At 46.2% G+C, this 15,884-nt stretch overlaps 1 protein-coding gene across 5 annotated transcripts in view; it reads right to left on the reverse strand.

The window, feature by feature from the left end:
• Positions 1 to 8,578: 8,578 nt before the first annotated feature.
• Positions 8,579 to 15,884, reverse strand: part of ZNF423 (zinc finger protein 423) — a 314,359-nt gene continuing 307,053 nt past the window's right edge. For all 5 annotated transcript variants that reach the window (XM_044428042.1, XM_044428039.1, XM_044428038.1 and 2 more), the window contains exon 8: positions 8,579 to 9,286. In XM_044428042.1, the coding sequence (XP_044283977.1) occupies positions 9,257 to 9,286 (30 nt within the window). In that variant the 3' untranslated portion in view covers positions 8,579 to 9,256. The remainder of the gene's footprint in view (positions 9,287 to 15,884) is intronic.

Here is a 15,884-nt window from a genome sequence, read left to right on the forward strand (position 1 = left end):
GATTTTTGGTTGGTTTGTGTGCAGGGTGAGGGGCTCATCTGGAAGACCCCCGTTTGGGGAAGACTGGCTTCTGGTCACTTAGGCCAGAGTCCCTTGCCATAAGGCAGGTGCTCAGAGGTCCTTCCAAACTCGGCCAGTAGTTCTTCAACTGACTGTGGTCTATATTTTCCCACTTCTGCTCCTGTGGAGAGCCAGCAGCATTATGGGGTGTTACCAGCGTACAGAACATGCTTTGAGATCATTGGCTAAAGGTGCTTATTATCGAGACAAGCAGTTTGCCCGAGATGAAGGTCAGCTTGCTGCCAGCGAATGCAAACCACACGCTGGGCCTGAAAGTTGAGTCCTCCATTCTGTTCCGCTCGGCCCCAAATTGTCCATTGAGGGCTTGTCACACCCATCGCCCTGCTAAACATCAGCTTTCCGACTGTTATTGTGAGCCTTTTGCCAGCATCCACCTCAACCAGCAGTTATCCCCATGTTCTCCTCTGACTCCCAAGCAGGGTGGAAGAGAGAGGAATTCAGGAACACAACAGCCAAGCCAGAAATTAAAAATCTTTATATGGAGAACGCTGAGAGAGAGAGGTTCAAAAAATAGCATGAATTGCGCAGTAGAACACTTAAGAGTCTGTGCGGCATGGGGTCTGAATACAGCTTTCTCCCTCGTTCTTTATTACATGGTTAGAAGGCCAGCAGTACGAAACTTGCAGCTTGACTTTCTGAAACACCTATAGCGGCATAGTTTGAACTTTGGTATTTGTCACCGACAGCTCCCCGCGGTGAAACGTACAGGTTTCTCAATAGAGCCATGTGTATGATTTTGCTAAGTGCTTGTAGCTCCCCATCCTACATAGGCTGTTTTCAGAAGTGACACTTAAATTAGTATTTTTGCATTTCCCATGTGAAAAAAAATGGCTTAAATGTATTCACTCCTAAATGTCACTCCTTCCTCACGTCACCCAAGATACCTGCTTGGTCCTACTTCTTGGAGACAACCTGTTCCAAGTGTCCCCATTCCCTGGCACACGTGCTGAACCCCCTCTTCCCACCCATACCCCCACCCTCTTCTCCCCCAACCACAACACAGTTTAGGGCCCAGCTCACTCAGTGCTGCTTATTCGTGCTGGGCAAACCTCCACATCGTTCCCTTTCTTGCTGTATTTTTATTTTTGAGGTTTTTTAACAACATGAATTATGCCAACAAAAGCAATATGTATTGTTAAAAATGTACAAAGAGAATCTAAAACAAGATGGGGGAGATACAAACAGGCAAGAAGAAGCAGAGGGTTAGGGAATGTGGTGGAAAGGGCGGAAGGGAATACAGCAAACAAGGAGATAAAATGTTTTTATGCATAATACATACAGGTTCGGTTAATGGGCTGGAGTCAGTATTACCCCTCTGCATCTGGCCGAGCCCTCCAGTTATGGAAGTGTTCTCTCATTCACTGAGCAAAAAAGCAAACTAAATCCATAGGCACAATTTCTTGAACAAGAGCTACTGGAGAGAAAAAGGGAAGACTTGTTAAGATGGAAACGCCATAATTCTAAACATCATTGTAAACTTCCCAGAGAGCTTCGGCTGTGGGTGGCACAGGAATGAAATAACACCGCCAGCATCAGCAACAGGATCTGCAAACAGGGACCAGACTTTGGTACCGCGGGCAAAATGTTGTGCACCTCCACAGTGTTGAGTATCTTGTGTACACCAAGTGCCAATTAAATCCATTTTGGTGCCAGGCTGTAACACAAGATCTGCACAAGTCAAAGGGGTGGGTGCTTTTGTAAGCTGAGGAAGGCCCTTAGATCTGCGGTGCTTCGCAGACTCTGCATGCCAAAGGCTTCAGGTTTAGGCCCTGGCATCTCCATGCAGGGTCAGGGGGACCCTGATGGCTGTCCCTCTTGGTGAGAGTAAGCCCGATGGACCCAAAATAAGACAGGGTCTTGTGTTCTTGGTCCTTTGGGAGAGGGCTGGAACTCAGGGACTCAGTGGCTTGTTGGCTGGAGGTCCTAGGCTTGATCCGTGGAGCATGATGGGAGGGCTGAGACATTCCTCTCTGCAGCTTTGGAGATCCATGTAAGGAATGCTAAGTGAGATGACTTGGCCTAATGCAGCTTTCTGCGTGTCCCAGGGAGTCAGAGTGGGGGGGGGGGGGGCTGGCTTTCCAGGACAGGCAGAGGTTGTAAAAAGCTGAAGAAGGAATTGCACCCATTTTCCATCAGGGAATTCCCATTTTCAGGGCCATTTAATGGGACTGGTGGGAGACCAAACAGGCAAGCAGCGAATCCATGCTCATAAGAGCACCCACGTTGGAACTCTCAATTTTTGGTGGAGGGAACAAATGGCGTTGTTTGCGCTTCTCTGAGAAAACATGCCCAGGTTAAGATAAATTAATTCTGATTCCACACTGGGAATGTTTGCAGGCAGTTAAATTGTTGATCATTAATAGGACCAACTGAGGTTCTGATTTTGTTAAGAATGTTGTAGGTGACATGGTAATTATGTGACTTGTGACATTACTAGTTGCCTCCTTCCCTCCTCTTTTAAGCACATTGACTTTTTCCTAGATGTCAAGTTTTCAAAATACTCAGTGGTGTAGTGGGAGCCAGTGCTCACAGGTTAGCAGGGATGTTATCCCCTCCTTGTAATTCCGTGCCGCCTCTGAGTTTAGCAGCCGCAGTCCTCACAGCAGTTTTGGGCAGCTGGAGAGCAGGTGACAGAATCTCCCCAAGAACAATACATTCTTCCCCATTGTCATGCAAAGCGTCTGGGGATGACTTGGTCTCAGAGGGGTAATGAAGACACCTCCACTGGGTTTCTCCTGAGCATGCTGATGTTTCCCCCTCGTTTTGTTTCTGGTTGTGATGGCATTTGCTACCAGAGCTGTACCTTAGAGGGGATGATTGACTTCCATTCTACATCCCTCACACCTATCCCTTTACAAAGCCACGCTCGAAATCCGCAGCCATCACCAAGTCTCATGGTAGGGGATGCCATCTATCAAGCGCACGTTGTATGGAAAAGTACTTCTTCAGAGTTGCTTTCCATCTGTTGGTCAGCCCATCTGTTTCATTGTATGATCTGTGTGTGTGTATGTGTGTGTGTGTGTGTGTCCACTTTCTCCATATATTCATCTATATCTGGAAACTGTTTTTCCACCAGTGCCATCTCTGGGGGAATGTGGGGTTATCAAGACAAAAGCCATCTCCTTTCCTCTTGACCCAGGAAGCACAAACCACCATTAAACACCCTGCTATCATGCAAAACGCTTAATCTTAAGGACAGAAGAGGTAAGGGTGTTGTCTCGGTCCCAGCCTTCACTTTAAATTAAGTCATGGACATACTTGCTGATTTGTAATAAAGAAATCCCACCTTATGTAAAGGTCAAGCTTCTTTTTATCCAAATTGTGAACAAAAATGGGAATTCCCCCCACCAATCCACACCCCCTAGAGAGAAATTCTTTGTTTTTGCAGCCAAATGAATTCTGTATCTGTGCAACTTTTAATTACTTTCTCTTTCCAGCATATGAAGCATGTGTATGTACAGGATTGTCAAAATCCCTATTATTCCCCCCGACCTCGGGTAAAACCAGTCATGTGATTTCACAGAAAACATTTTTTAATACCGTAAATTGTGGGGAATACAGCAATGTCAGAAGCCCTGTTCTATGAAGTCAAAACAGCACCCTATAACAACTGACGGTACAGAAATGACTTCTGAAGTTGTCTAATGATATCTTATAATTATCCCTCTGGGCACTTATAATTGTTCTCATGACATGTAATTATGCAGATAAATTTAAGTGTAAAAAACCATTAACTGTGCTGGTGTTTAACATGTGCAAGGGTGGTAATAATGTGTAGCTCTCGCCTTGCAGAAATCAAAGCTTATGTAAATGCCATCGAACGAAAGGTTGTTTTTTTTAAGAAAAGCAAACTTTTTATTACATTTCGGTGTACATGTTGGTCAGAAGTGGAAATTGGTGCAGGGAGCTGATCTCCAGAAAGGAATCTAGACATTTTCCTGGGAGTAAGTAACACTGCATTTTGTTGCAGCCAGGTGTGGACATTTGAAAGATGCATCGGAAAGGATGAAAATGACATACGATTATCTCCAGAACCATGGAATGTCTACCAGGCTTGTCATCTTCTTTCTAAGGCTTTCACTTTTTCCAGTTGGAGTAGTTCTCTGGCCATGAGATTAATCATTAGAATTTCTGTCTTTCTGAATAATAATTGGCCTCAGCTGTCTCTTCCTGATTGGTCCACTAAGGAACAATTTTTTGAGGCAGGTTCTTTGCCTTCCATCTCTTTACCTCTGTCTAATTCATGCATTCATTCAATTTGTAGCCCACCTTTTTTCCTCTAAAGAACTCAAGGTGGCTTACATAATCCTCTTCCTCTTCTCAAACTTATCTTCACAACAACCCTGTGAGGTAGGTTTTATACAGGAGTCAGTATAAAATATTATAAAGTATGCAGTGGGCCTGATCTGCTGTGATCTAGCATGGCTTTTCTTGTATTCTTTTGCTCTTAAGTGGCCCTTACTTCAAGGAAAAACCTACCCTGCCTTTAACCCTTCCTAGCCAATCCAAAGGGACTTTTTTTGCATTAAAATAAATCCTTTTGCTGCAATTCCCCCTTCTCCTCCATACATTTATCTGCTTTCTCCCTGTTTCAAAAGATAAACGAGGTGCATAGCACAGAGCTCAGCACAAAGGAACAAAGGAAGCGATGAGGTGTGTGTTGCAAGGAGCTGTAAGTAGTAAAGATTGGATGCCCGGAGAAGCTTCTTCTGTTGCTGCTCTTTCCACAGGACTCTTTGGTGTTTTCTCACAAGCCGGAAGATGGCGCTTCCAGGTCTGGACATCGTGAAAGATCACCATATTAAGCAGAAGCCATTCAACGGACCTTTGCATCTTCTTGTGGTTTCCGGGCCCCAGAAAAGCCATGGCGACACACCATGGCTGGATCCAGACAACGTAACAACCCTACAGTGGTAGAAAACCACTGTTGCTTGTTTTGGTATGCAATGGTTGTGGTAATCCTAAGAATTCACCTGTAAGCTAGACCAGTTTGGATAGCCAGCTAAACACATCTGGCAGGGATCAAATTTGAACTGAAGACGACAATGTTTCATCTCTTAACTGCTGTTGAGCCTTGGTCCATTATGAAGGACGGAGCATCTTAATGGTCAGAAGGGACAAGCTTACTCTTGGTAGAAAAGGTGAAAAACAAGAGCTCTTCAATGGTCATTTGAACAGCAGAGAGGGAATTTAGAAACATAGAAACAGAGCTAGTCAGAAGGGGTCTTCCGGGCCATCTAGTCTGACCCCTGGCTCCAGCCGGCTCCACTCACAACATGCCCACCATGTGCATGTCCAGCCAGTCTTTGAAGACCCTCACCGATGGGGCCTCAATGACCTCTCATAGAAGCCCATTCCACACCCTCGGGGTCCTGACTGTCAGGAAGTGCTTCCTGGCATCCAAATGGAAGCTTGGCTCCCTGAGCTTTGCTCTGTTGGAGCGTCCTGCCTTCCTCTGCAGGGGAGAACAGGTCTCTACCCACCTCTGTGTGACACCCTCTCACATACCTGTATGTCGCCAACATATGTGCTGGTACATTGTCCTTGCTCTGGTGTGATTTCCCTGCACTGTAAGTGTGAAATCCATCAGGCTGGCTTGGTGGACCCGCTCTTGTTGGAGATGATGAGTCCAATGCACTGGGCCGCCTGGGGCCACCCACCTCGCAACCGATGTGGCAAGGAGCTCACGTGCTGAGAACGTCCCACATGCCACAATCCCTCTGTCGGTGGAAAGGGAGCACCACCTTGAGAGGACTCCCAAGCCCGTGTTTCTCCCTTGGGATCCGGATATTTTGGTGTGCTTCTTTTGGAACAATTAGTGGGTAGGATGAGAGGTTTAGTTCAACCCTCTAAATCTCACTCCTCACTTGTTTAACTGATGCTGGCCAGGTCCAAAATGAACCTAAACCCAGCAGACGACAAAAGAAAAATAAAGAATTGGGAGTGCTGGGGGACACTCGTGAAGCTGGGAGAGTTTAAATACCCTCTTCCTCTGCAAATGCCCCTCCACAGCCCCGTATTCTGACTCTCTTGACAAACCTTGTAAGTGAAAACACAGAAGCACTTCTCCTGTTAGGGGATTTAAAGACACCCAGAGGTTTGGGTGCTAAAATTCAGGTTGATTGTCCCCAGCCAAGCACTCCATCCCAGGCACTTGAATGTTAAGTTGGAAGACACAAACGTTATGTCAAAAGATGGCCCAGGAGCAGCTATTACGGAAGGGACAGTCTACCTGTCCAAGAATGGGGAGTGAGAGGATGCACCTGTGCTTATAACAAGAGCTTCTGGGTTTTTTATGTTTCTATCCTGTTCATGTGAGAAGGGATTTAATTACACCCTCCTCATTTCTCACCTCAAGTGAGGATCTGTACGCATCTGGCGCCTTCATCCGCACACTTGCTGCTTTTCTTCAATGTTTTGTCAAGGGAAAATAAGTGTTTATTTTCATATACCTGTAGAGGAACACACAGCCGCCATTTTGCAATGCAATTAAGGATTCCGTCATGCTTCGAGTTTGGTTCAATTTCGGAGACTTGTTTTCTGGTGTGCATCAAAGTAATTGCCAGCTTAAATCTGGTATCCTTAATAATATTGGTCTTAAGTACAATTATTTCTTCAGTTTATCATCTTTAACTGGTTTCCAATTTGAATGTGGGCAGGTCATAACAGTCAGAGACATTAACAAATCAAACACTGTTTTCTCTTAGCTTGGAAAGTGCAACGTAATTATGAATATGCAACCATTAGTCAGGCTGAGTGCAGGCGCTTGCATGTTGGTTGATGGTCGCTCTTCATTCTTAATGAAATTCGTGTTAATCACGGTGAAACGTCAGACTGTAAAGTCAGTTGCTTTCCCTATTCACTCTTCAAATGAAACTCTTGCCTACAGACACAGGCCATCTAACCTTGAATATTTTACTGGTCAAGTATCTCCTCTGTATTTCGATCAGGTGGTTTTTATTGTTTGTTTGTCTCTTAAATCCACTTGTGTTTCTAGGTGCTTTGATCTGCCTAGGTAAGGATCACTGAATTTCCAGGCACCCGTCAGCCACAGACAACACTGGCAGCTTCATTTTGTAAGGGATGATCTAAAAGGATGTGAGTGTGAGGCTTTGCCAGCAATGCATCCCACCATTACAAAACCTTTTAATGCACACATTGAAAGCTTATAAATACCAAACTGCTTCCATATTGAGCTGGGGAAAGTATACCCAATCATTAACTTTGTGCAACTCCCTTGTACTTTGAAAAAAAGTTTCCTTTTAGGATAATCGGTCTGAGGAATCCCAAGATGTTGGTCCAGACATTGATTTGGTTTTCATATTGGAACAACTTTTGACTTTTTAAATCTTTGCTTTTAGTGAAGAAAGCATGAAGGTGCCTTAGGGTGCCCATTGTTTGATCATTTCTGCTGTAACTGGGCCAAGCTAAACAACCCAGGGACTTCATATCCCCAGGTAGTTGTCAGTGATGTTGGAACCCAGAATTATGGCTTAGTGTGTGCACATGAGAGAACCTAGAGTTAGAACCCAACATCAAGCCATAGGTTGTCACTCGACCAATAACCCACAATTTCAGATTTGGAAGTCACAGAAAACAAAGCAAGGTGAAAGCACCTCTGAATTGTTTACCGCAGCAGACAAAAGCCAGGATGTTTGCTTGCTTCCACTTGCTTACTATTTCCCAGGGTAAATGTGATGTGTGAACCATAACATTGTGACGTTTGTCATTCCTCTGTGCCTTTGAGGGGAGACTGGGCTGTGTGCTTTTGAATCGAACATGCTAATCTATTTTCATTTACAGTAGATTTATGTCCTTAGTTGGTGCCCATGGCTTTCATCCATACAAAATGGCTGGATGCACATTATTCCTGTTATCCAGGGAGGGCAACATAAGGACCTTCCGCTGTCTTGGCCCCAAGACCTCCAGCCAGCACACTCTAGTGGTGGGAGTTGTCCCCTTCCAGTTATGATGGTTTACAAGTTGACCATCCCTGCTTTCAAAAGGGATTGTGTGCCTCCTCAGTACTGAAGACACTGTTCTGTATGATAGACCACTCTCTAGGGATGTTTGTATTGGCCACATAATTCTATGATTATGTAGATTATGTATATCTAGACTACATCAGTCAGTGATTAGGATCACTAGGCTGGCTAGTCTGACTCCCTCAAAAGGAGGAAATTCTCACAGCTTGGCCAAGCTCATTGCATCCGGCCTGGCTTCATCTCTATGAATATGTGTGGCCTGAAGGACAGCAGGGAAGCCTTTGCCAACTTCATGCCTTTCAGATGCGTTGTTCTTAACTCCCATAATTCCCAGCCCACGCGGTCATTGACTATGCTGTTTGAGCAGATCTGGGAGGTTCCACTTGGAGAAAGCCAGTGTAGGTTCAGGAACAGAAAGCATGGCTCATCGGTCCAACGGCGCTGAACTTTTTAGATCTTGCCCAGAAAAAGCCATACGCGCCTTGGCAAATGGACGGAGACCCCACAACTCATCCAATGTATTCCCTTTATTGAACTGTATTAGTTAATGCAATCAGATTAAGTCACATTTATACAGCAGACCATCCAGTTGCACTGAAACCGATGATACTCATTACATAGGGTTTTTTTGTTTGTTTTAATCACTGTCCGGTGAACTGGCAAATCCAATCAAAGCATTAGTCTTTAATCGTTTTTTAAAAAAAAAACCAAAACCAAAAAGTGTAAAAAAAATATTCAGACAATAGCCAAGCCATCCACATCACGACACACAATTATCTAAAATCGCAATTAAAAAGCAGTTAAACAGGGAAGAAAAGAAAAAATGAAAGTAAAGGAGGGAGAAATCACTTCTAAATCTTGAACTATCAGTATAATACAAGAAGCAACAAAGGGCAAGAGCATCAAAGCAGATTCCTATCTAGCAACTATAAATTCAGTCAGAAGCAGAAGCTTTAAAGTACACTAAGCTCAAGCAGGACAATAAAAAATACTGCGCATGGAATACTTTTAATCTCTTCCATTAATATTCATTTCCAGCTGCTTATAATAGCAGCGCCTCATGGCCAAATCATTAGAGTTTTACATCTGGGTTGCAAATGACACTTTGATTGGATGTAATGTTCAAATGGTTCTCCCCACTGAGCTTCCGTCAAGTCGTCTGCAGAGAGGTGTCCTGTAGTGCTGGGGACTCACTGAGCATGCTGGCTCAAAGTGTGGTTCTGGAAAGAGACGGGGAAAGGAGACGTGCGTGAGGGGCAGAATAATAGAAAGCAAGCCCATACCCTCCTACTCAGTCGCATTTATGCGGAACTCAACATAAAAGCTTTGCAATTATTACAGAACAAAATGCAATAAAGAGGGGTGGGGGGGAAGAATGCTCCTAAGTAACAGCTGCCAATGTGACACATTCGCTTTGTACCGACAGATCTGTTAATGCTGGCATGAACTTAAGGAAGAAAAACAAAAAGGGGGGGGGGGAATGACACACGAGGAAAAAAAAAACCTCAGCTAGCCAAGTAGCACCGCACGGATTTTTCTGCATCCGAGCAAAGGGGTATCACTCTGCAAGGAAGCGTGGCCTTCTGGGGCTTCCTTCGCTGCAACGATGAAACAATATTCCCTTGCCCCCCGGGGACACGCACCCCTCTCTTGGCCATAGCTCCGCTATTCTCACTGGGTGCTGATGGAACGTCTTGGCAGAAAGAGACGCCAGATTGCGGCGCGCGCACTTGACAGTTGGGAGGAATACTTTGGCAGCAGAAGCACCGGTTGCTGCTCTCCGGCTCAGCCCGGGCCTGGTGCGGCTGAGGCACATGGGCTTCTGTGACCTGAACACAGAACAGGAGTGGCAAAGCACCTCTCTGGAAGCACGTTCTCCTGCAAACCCCCAACATGAAGCAAAGTTGAGTTGAAAATACTGTGCCCGGATCAAGTATCTGTGAGTGTTCCAACTACTGTAAATGGGGCGCGATATTCTGACTACTCCACATTTCACAGCAGAAAGCATTTAAGGGAAAGGGTGGGGAAGTGGCTGTGATGCTCAGTGGTTTAATTCTGGGGAAAGGAAGACTTTTACTGCACAACTCTGCAATTAGCCACCATCCTTCCAGAAAGGCAGTTGCAGCCAACCCTCCTCAAGGGAGACATTACAGTTCAGACATCCTGTTTGTCATATGCCAAGAGACTAAATAAATCCTAATGCTATGCCGAAGTTGCAAAGTCAGTCTAATGCAATCGGAAGCCATGTCTCGGAGATACAAGCACCTCAGGGATGGTGCCTGCAATTCCAGCTCCTCCAAATACCGGAGATCTCGTGCCAGCCACAGACTTTATGCCCAGGTCTACCACCCTCCTTGCACTGTCAGGCTGAAATCATTTCTCAGCGACTCGCTATGACCCATGGAATGATATCCTTACACGGCCCAGTCCCCGCTCTTTGGCTTTGTCATCGCAGAGAGTTGGCCGCAAGCCAACGTGGGTCCAGTTTTCTTATGGGAGCTACTACCCTGCACAGACTGGGAGCCCAAGTCAGAGAAAGTGGATTGCACCGAAGCCCCGCTCCACTCAAGGGGGCCTTTTGCACGCTTTTGATCAGAACCAATCTGTCCTTCACCTTGCGATGCAAAGTTGCATGAACTTCAGCTTCTTGATCACCCATGTCCTTTTTTCACCCTACCCTGTTCGCAGCCATCGTTCCATAACCCCCTGTAATATTTACCTGAGTTGGAAGAAAGGATGAAGCCTCAATTAACAGGCACCACAGCCCTAATTACTTGACTTGAAATACCTGCTTGCTATGCTGACTAATGCCCCTTCAATGGCAGCGCAGCATCGAATAAATATTTTTAACTTTCTGCAAATCCGTTGCCTCCTCCTCCGCCATCCGAAGTTCTGCTTCGTACCAGAAGAAGAGCGGAGCGACCCCCCTCCTGCATCCTTTATTATCAAGATGATATCAGTCTAATGAAAATTGTCTGGTGACAACACTAAACTAATGGAGGTTCCATTTGCAGGCTTTGTCTCCAGAGGTAGGAATGACCCCATTTAAATACTTGGTACAGTAGTTGCTGAACTGTGCACTTCCCCAGAGTGACCACCAGGTGTCAGAAATGCTGTGGAGTTTCTAAATCATGTCAAAGTTATTAGTACTGCGGCCAGTCGGTTTCCTACAAGCCTCTACATAATGACGCTCATTCTTTGGCGACAAAAGGTTACGGGGAAACGCAGACAGCAGCCGTGCTGCTCGGAAAGAATACGGGCAGCAAGATCTTTTGGAATTGAACAGGGAGATAAAACGACAACTAAAATGGGAGCATCTCAAGGCGGGACTAGTCCATCGTGAATTGTATCGTGGTACAAACAGAAGCTGGTTCTGGTTTGCATGTGGTGTGATGAAGCTGTGCAAAAACAGGAAAATCTGAACAGACGTGCAAAATGTTGCTATTTATCACTGGCACAGCCCTTTAACATTCTTATCAAGTTAGATCAGGATGGAAAAGGGCAGGTTGAGTTTCTCTTCCAACCTTTCTCCCCTGCCACTGATACAATGGGACAGAATTCACCATGCCACCTCCAGGACTGGTGGTGCTCCCATTTCCTGGGAGTGTGTGTGGCACGGGAAGCGATACAGAAATTTGGATCCTGGAATTCCACGCACCCATGCTCTGTTTCTGGCTGCACCCGGACACCTGGGAGGCTACGGAAGGTAACTTCCCCCTCTTGGATTCCTTGGATGGATAATCATGGGAGCAAGGTATGAATTCAATAGCAAAACCAATGTGCAGAACAAAAACACCCAAGAGCAGATAAGGGCAGAGGGTGACAAAAACACTCTCGCTTAAAAGCCTCAGCAAGCTGCAGGCCTGTCTAAGGAAGGAGGCCTTCATCTGCTGATGGAGCAGTACCAGAGAAAGGCTGTGGGATTATGGGAGTTGTAGTCTTAGCACATCTGGAGGGTACCAGATGAGAAGGCAGGTGGTATATTGCAATAAAGAAGAGAAGGTGAGAAGGCGAGAGATGAGCAAGTTAGTACATCCTGAGGGAATTGTGATTTAGTTGTGGCACGAAAAAACCGCTCGCAGTGGCCTGTGAATGACGCAGCCCCCAAACAACGGTGAAGGGCAGCTTCTGTCTAGAGAGTTATCACAGGTCTGTTACCCTGAGATAACTACCCTCCGACGCCACTCCGCCACTTCTAAATGTGCTACCAACGCTCCCTCACTACTATTTGTCCGAGGAAGATGGCTCCAACATGCTGCATCAGGCCGTTTGTGATGAGGGGCAGGGCACCGACAGGTTCGGCAAGCATACGGGATCTCGCGCAAACCTCTTTGGCAGGCAGTGGAGGAAACGATTCATCGGTTGAGTCAGCATAACCACCGCAAAAAGCCTGCCCTGCATCCCATGGTATCGACTGTCGATATTTAACGCTTTTACGGCAGAATGACCTATGCACTTTTCAGGAGACAAAGCAGTGCTAACCCAAAATTATATGCTACAAAATGTTTCTAATTGCTCAGGATAGGAGCAACACAAGTAAAGATGTTAAATCCACAAGAGGCATTTTAAAACTCATCATGATACCCAGAAGTTCAAGGGGGGAAAAAGGATGGGGTGTTGCAGCCTATCAAGTGAGAGGATCTAATTTTCCTGGATAGGCTAATTCCAGAGTCACCGCCACAAATAAACACACGGATAGTTGGGAGTATGCAGTTCAGAAAGGACTGTTCGACCACATAACCACGATTCCCCCTCTCATGCAACAATCCCAAAAGGAAGAAACATGGAGGTGTCCCATAAATATGAAACAAGCGTTTTTGCGAAATAAAATGCGACTTAAGATCTTTAGTCAGAACAGGTCGATACTACACTGGCAGACCACGCACTATGCATCTTGTGGTGGCCTGTGGCAGTTCCTTGAATTCCAAACCATGCCCATGGGCCAGAGATGTTGGGAATCCCCGTTTTAGATTACAACCATTCATTAAGTGGATGGTTCACATGCCCTCATTTCTGCGCATTCCCATTGCGTTGCAGCATTTGTCCCTCTAATCTGTCAAGCGTATGCTTGGGTTAAAGACGACTGCAGTCACAATGCGTATGCACGCTGGTGATTGCAGGCTATTCGACAGCGTGGCATGGAAATTCTGTATGCTACTTCATTGTGCTGATGAGGGCAAGGCAAAGTTTTCTAAGAAATTCTGCACACTGCCAGTGCCATAGACAAGAGTCACAGGTCATGACAAGTGACCCTGTGTGGTTTCCATGCTGTGCATTTTTTGCCTGGATGGGCCTTGTCAGACGATTAAATGGTTTCCATGGCTAGTTTCCCTCCTTGCTCAGTCCTACTACTGGCACAGATCCTATCAGCCATGGTGCCTGAAATTCAACAGCACACCCAATAGTTGAAGCCACTCCTGCTCTATCCATGGTAGCTGAATACCAGGACTGTGGAAACCACAATGCTGGGTTCAGATGCCCAGAGAAGCCATGATAAAGCATGGAAACCATAGAACAAACCATTGTTTCTTAGCATGGATTTCAAGAACCAAATGTGCCATGCTGAAATACAGGATCTGAATAACACAGCAGACCACCCTGTACAAAACACCGCGGCTTGTCCTAGCGTGTAAATGCATTCTTGGTATCCTAGTGGAGACCATGTTGTAGAAGGGACCACGAATGGATCCGGGGTGCAGCATGAGCTCCGCATGCGATCCCTGGCATTTCTCATTAGATGCACCAGGCGGTAGGTGGTATGGAAGGCTGGTACTGGACAGCATCTGCTACTCAAACTAGAGGCAGAACGATGTGGTACAAGGCAGCTTCCTGGGGCCATGACTTGGTGGTGCACAACATCTGGTTCAGCCTCCCATTTGTGCACCCACCACAACGTTTCTTGGAAGCAGCATCAGTGATGTAAGCAACGCTCACTTGGGTAGTGTGTCTACACACACACTCCTGACCAGCATGTCCATGAGCACCGTCACTGCTCTTCATGCACCTTCTCCATTCAGCTCCTTTTAACCACCACGCCTGTTATCCGCATTGTCTTTTCAACCCCCTTTATACACCTTATGGTGCTGTCAAGCCGTCTGCCTTGAAAGCACAACGGAACTATTTTGTATTTATGCATCTGTGCTCCAAGATGTGCCTGCTTGGAGAGCCGCGTTTCCACTCAGACTTTAATTGCAATTTCTCTCATCATCCTGAATACCAACATTTTATCTTTTTTATTTTTTTTGGAAAAAGGGAGAAATGCAAAAAGGTTTAGCATTCTCCAATCGAACCGAGGGCTGTTGGCGCTCAGCAAATCCATACTTATTTAGGCAGTGTCATTTAAAAGATAATGCACAATCAGCAGTCATGGCAAGGGATACTGCTTACCGGCCGAGAACATGATTTTCAACCCATGCGCCTCCCGCATTGATTACACCACGCAGGTCAATAAGAGAATGGTATGTGGGTCTAAATCTGATAATGAATCTCTCCTTGTGCACCTTCTCTCCTCAAACATGGGTTAATAATGCCTTCTGCACACGTCTCATGCAACGAGCTCGCCGGCTTTATACGTAGGAGGCCTGGCGGACTGAAGACGGGTGACACTCAGATCCAACCGCGATTAGAAGGGAGGTCACTCTTGGCCTCCCCCAGGGATGTCACACCAGCCACTGGCCCCCAGGGTTTGGGAGATGCTCACCCTAAAGAAACCCAGTGGCTCACACAGATGGGGGGAAGCCCTGTGGGCTATATCTCAGGTAAGCACATTCAGTGGAAGTAAAAAACATCCCATCGCCATGACATGAAGCAGAACCCACCTGCATTTGCATAAAGCAAAGGCAGCCAACGTGTCTGAAACAGTAAGGTCCCTTGCCCAAGTAATCCTAAAATTAATGTGCAACAGCAGTTCCCTGCAATTGCTTACCTCTGGGTTTAAGAGGAAACACGAGACTGCACATTTAAACATTTATTTTCTCGTGTACACATTGTTTTGATTAAAGCAGCCTATCGTCCCTTCTGCCAAAGGGAGAGGAAATCAGTGCAGTGCAGTGCAAAGCACAGTGTGAAAGAACACACGTGTGTCCAGTATTCACTCTTCCAAGGCGCTGAGCTCCCTGCAGACCTCTCCATGGGTCTTTCCAGGCAAAGCTGGGCACAAGCTAGCCATTCCTTGGCCTAGAACTTGCCTGCAATGCTCTCCACAGGCTTGCAGATCACACATGTAACCTGCAGCACAAGAATCACGTACGGATGCATATCAATAAGCGTGTTGGAGCGCTTATAAATGGAGTCCCGTAGAAGCAAAAGCTCTTGCAACTTCCTGGGCTGGTAAAGTGCCAGGGCACTTCATGACTTTATCATGATTAACATGACAGGGGGGAGGTGCTCAGTCCGGTGCCATCTCCTTGGTTGTGGGAGTTTGACAGAGGTGCTAGCCGGAATCTCCACAAGGGAAATCCTGCTTGGGCACAGAATCCTGGACTGGAGAAGTGATCCTGCTAAGCCACCCAAAGCTAGCCACCCAAAGCTAGACTCATCCCCATGGATAGGATTCCCTGCCAGGAAATCACAGGGGTACCACAACAGGAACACGTGAAAAAAAAAATCAAAACTACTGGGAGGGGAGTGAGGATGGTTTAAAGCCAGAACGCATCCACGTACTGACACTGCTCTGCGTCTGCTGCCAACCCGGTGGGTTTTTCGTGGTTTGTTTTGAGATCTTGGAATCTCAGTAGTGGAACAAAGAGTCATCTGAAGCTGCGTTCCCATGAGCATTTGATCCTTCTAGGGGAGGTTACAGAATATGTGCTTGATTCA

Source organism: Varanus komodoensis, unplaced genomic scaffold (assembly GCF_004798865.1).
Source record: "Varanus komodoensis strain SLA01 unplaced genomic scaffold, ASM479886v1 scaffold19, whole genome shotgun sequence".
In the NCBI taxonomy this organism is placed as follows: Eukaryota; Metazoa; Chordata; class Lepidosauria; order Squamata; family Varanidae; genus Varanus; species Varanus komodoensis.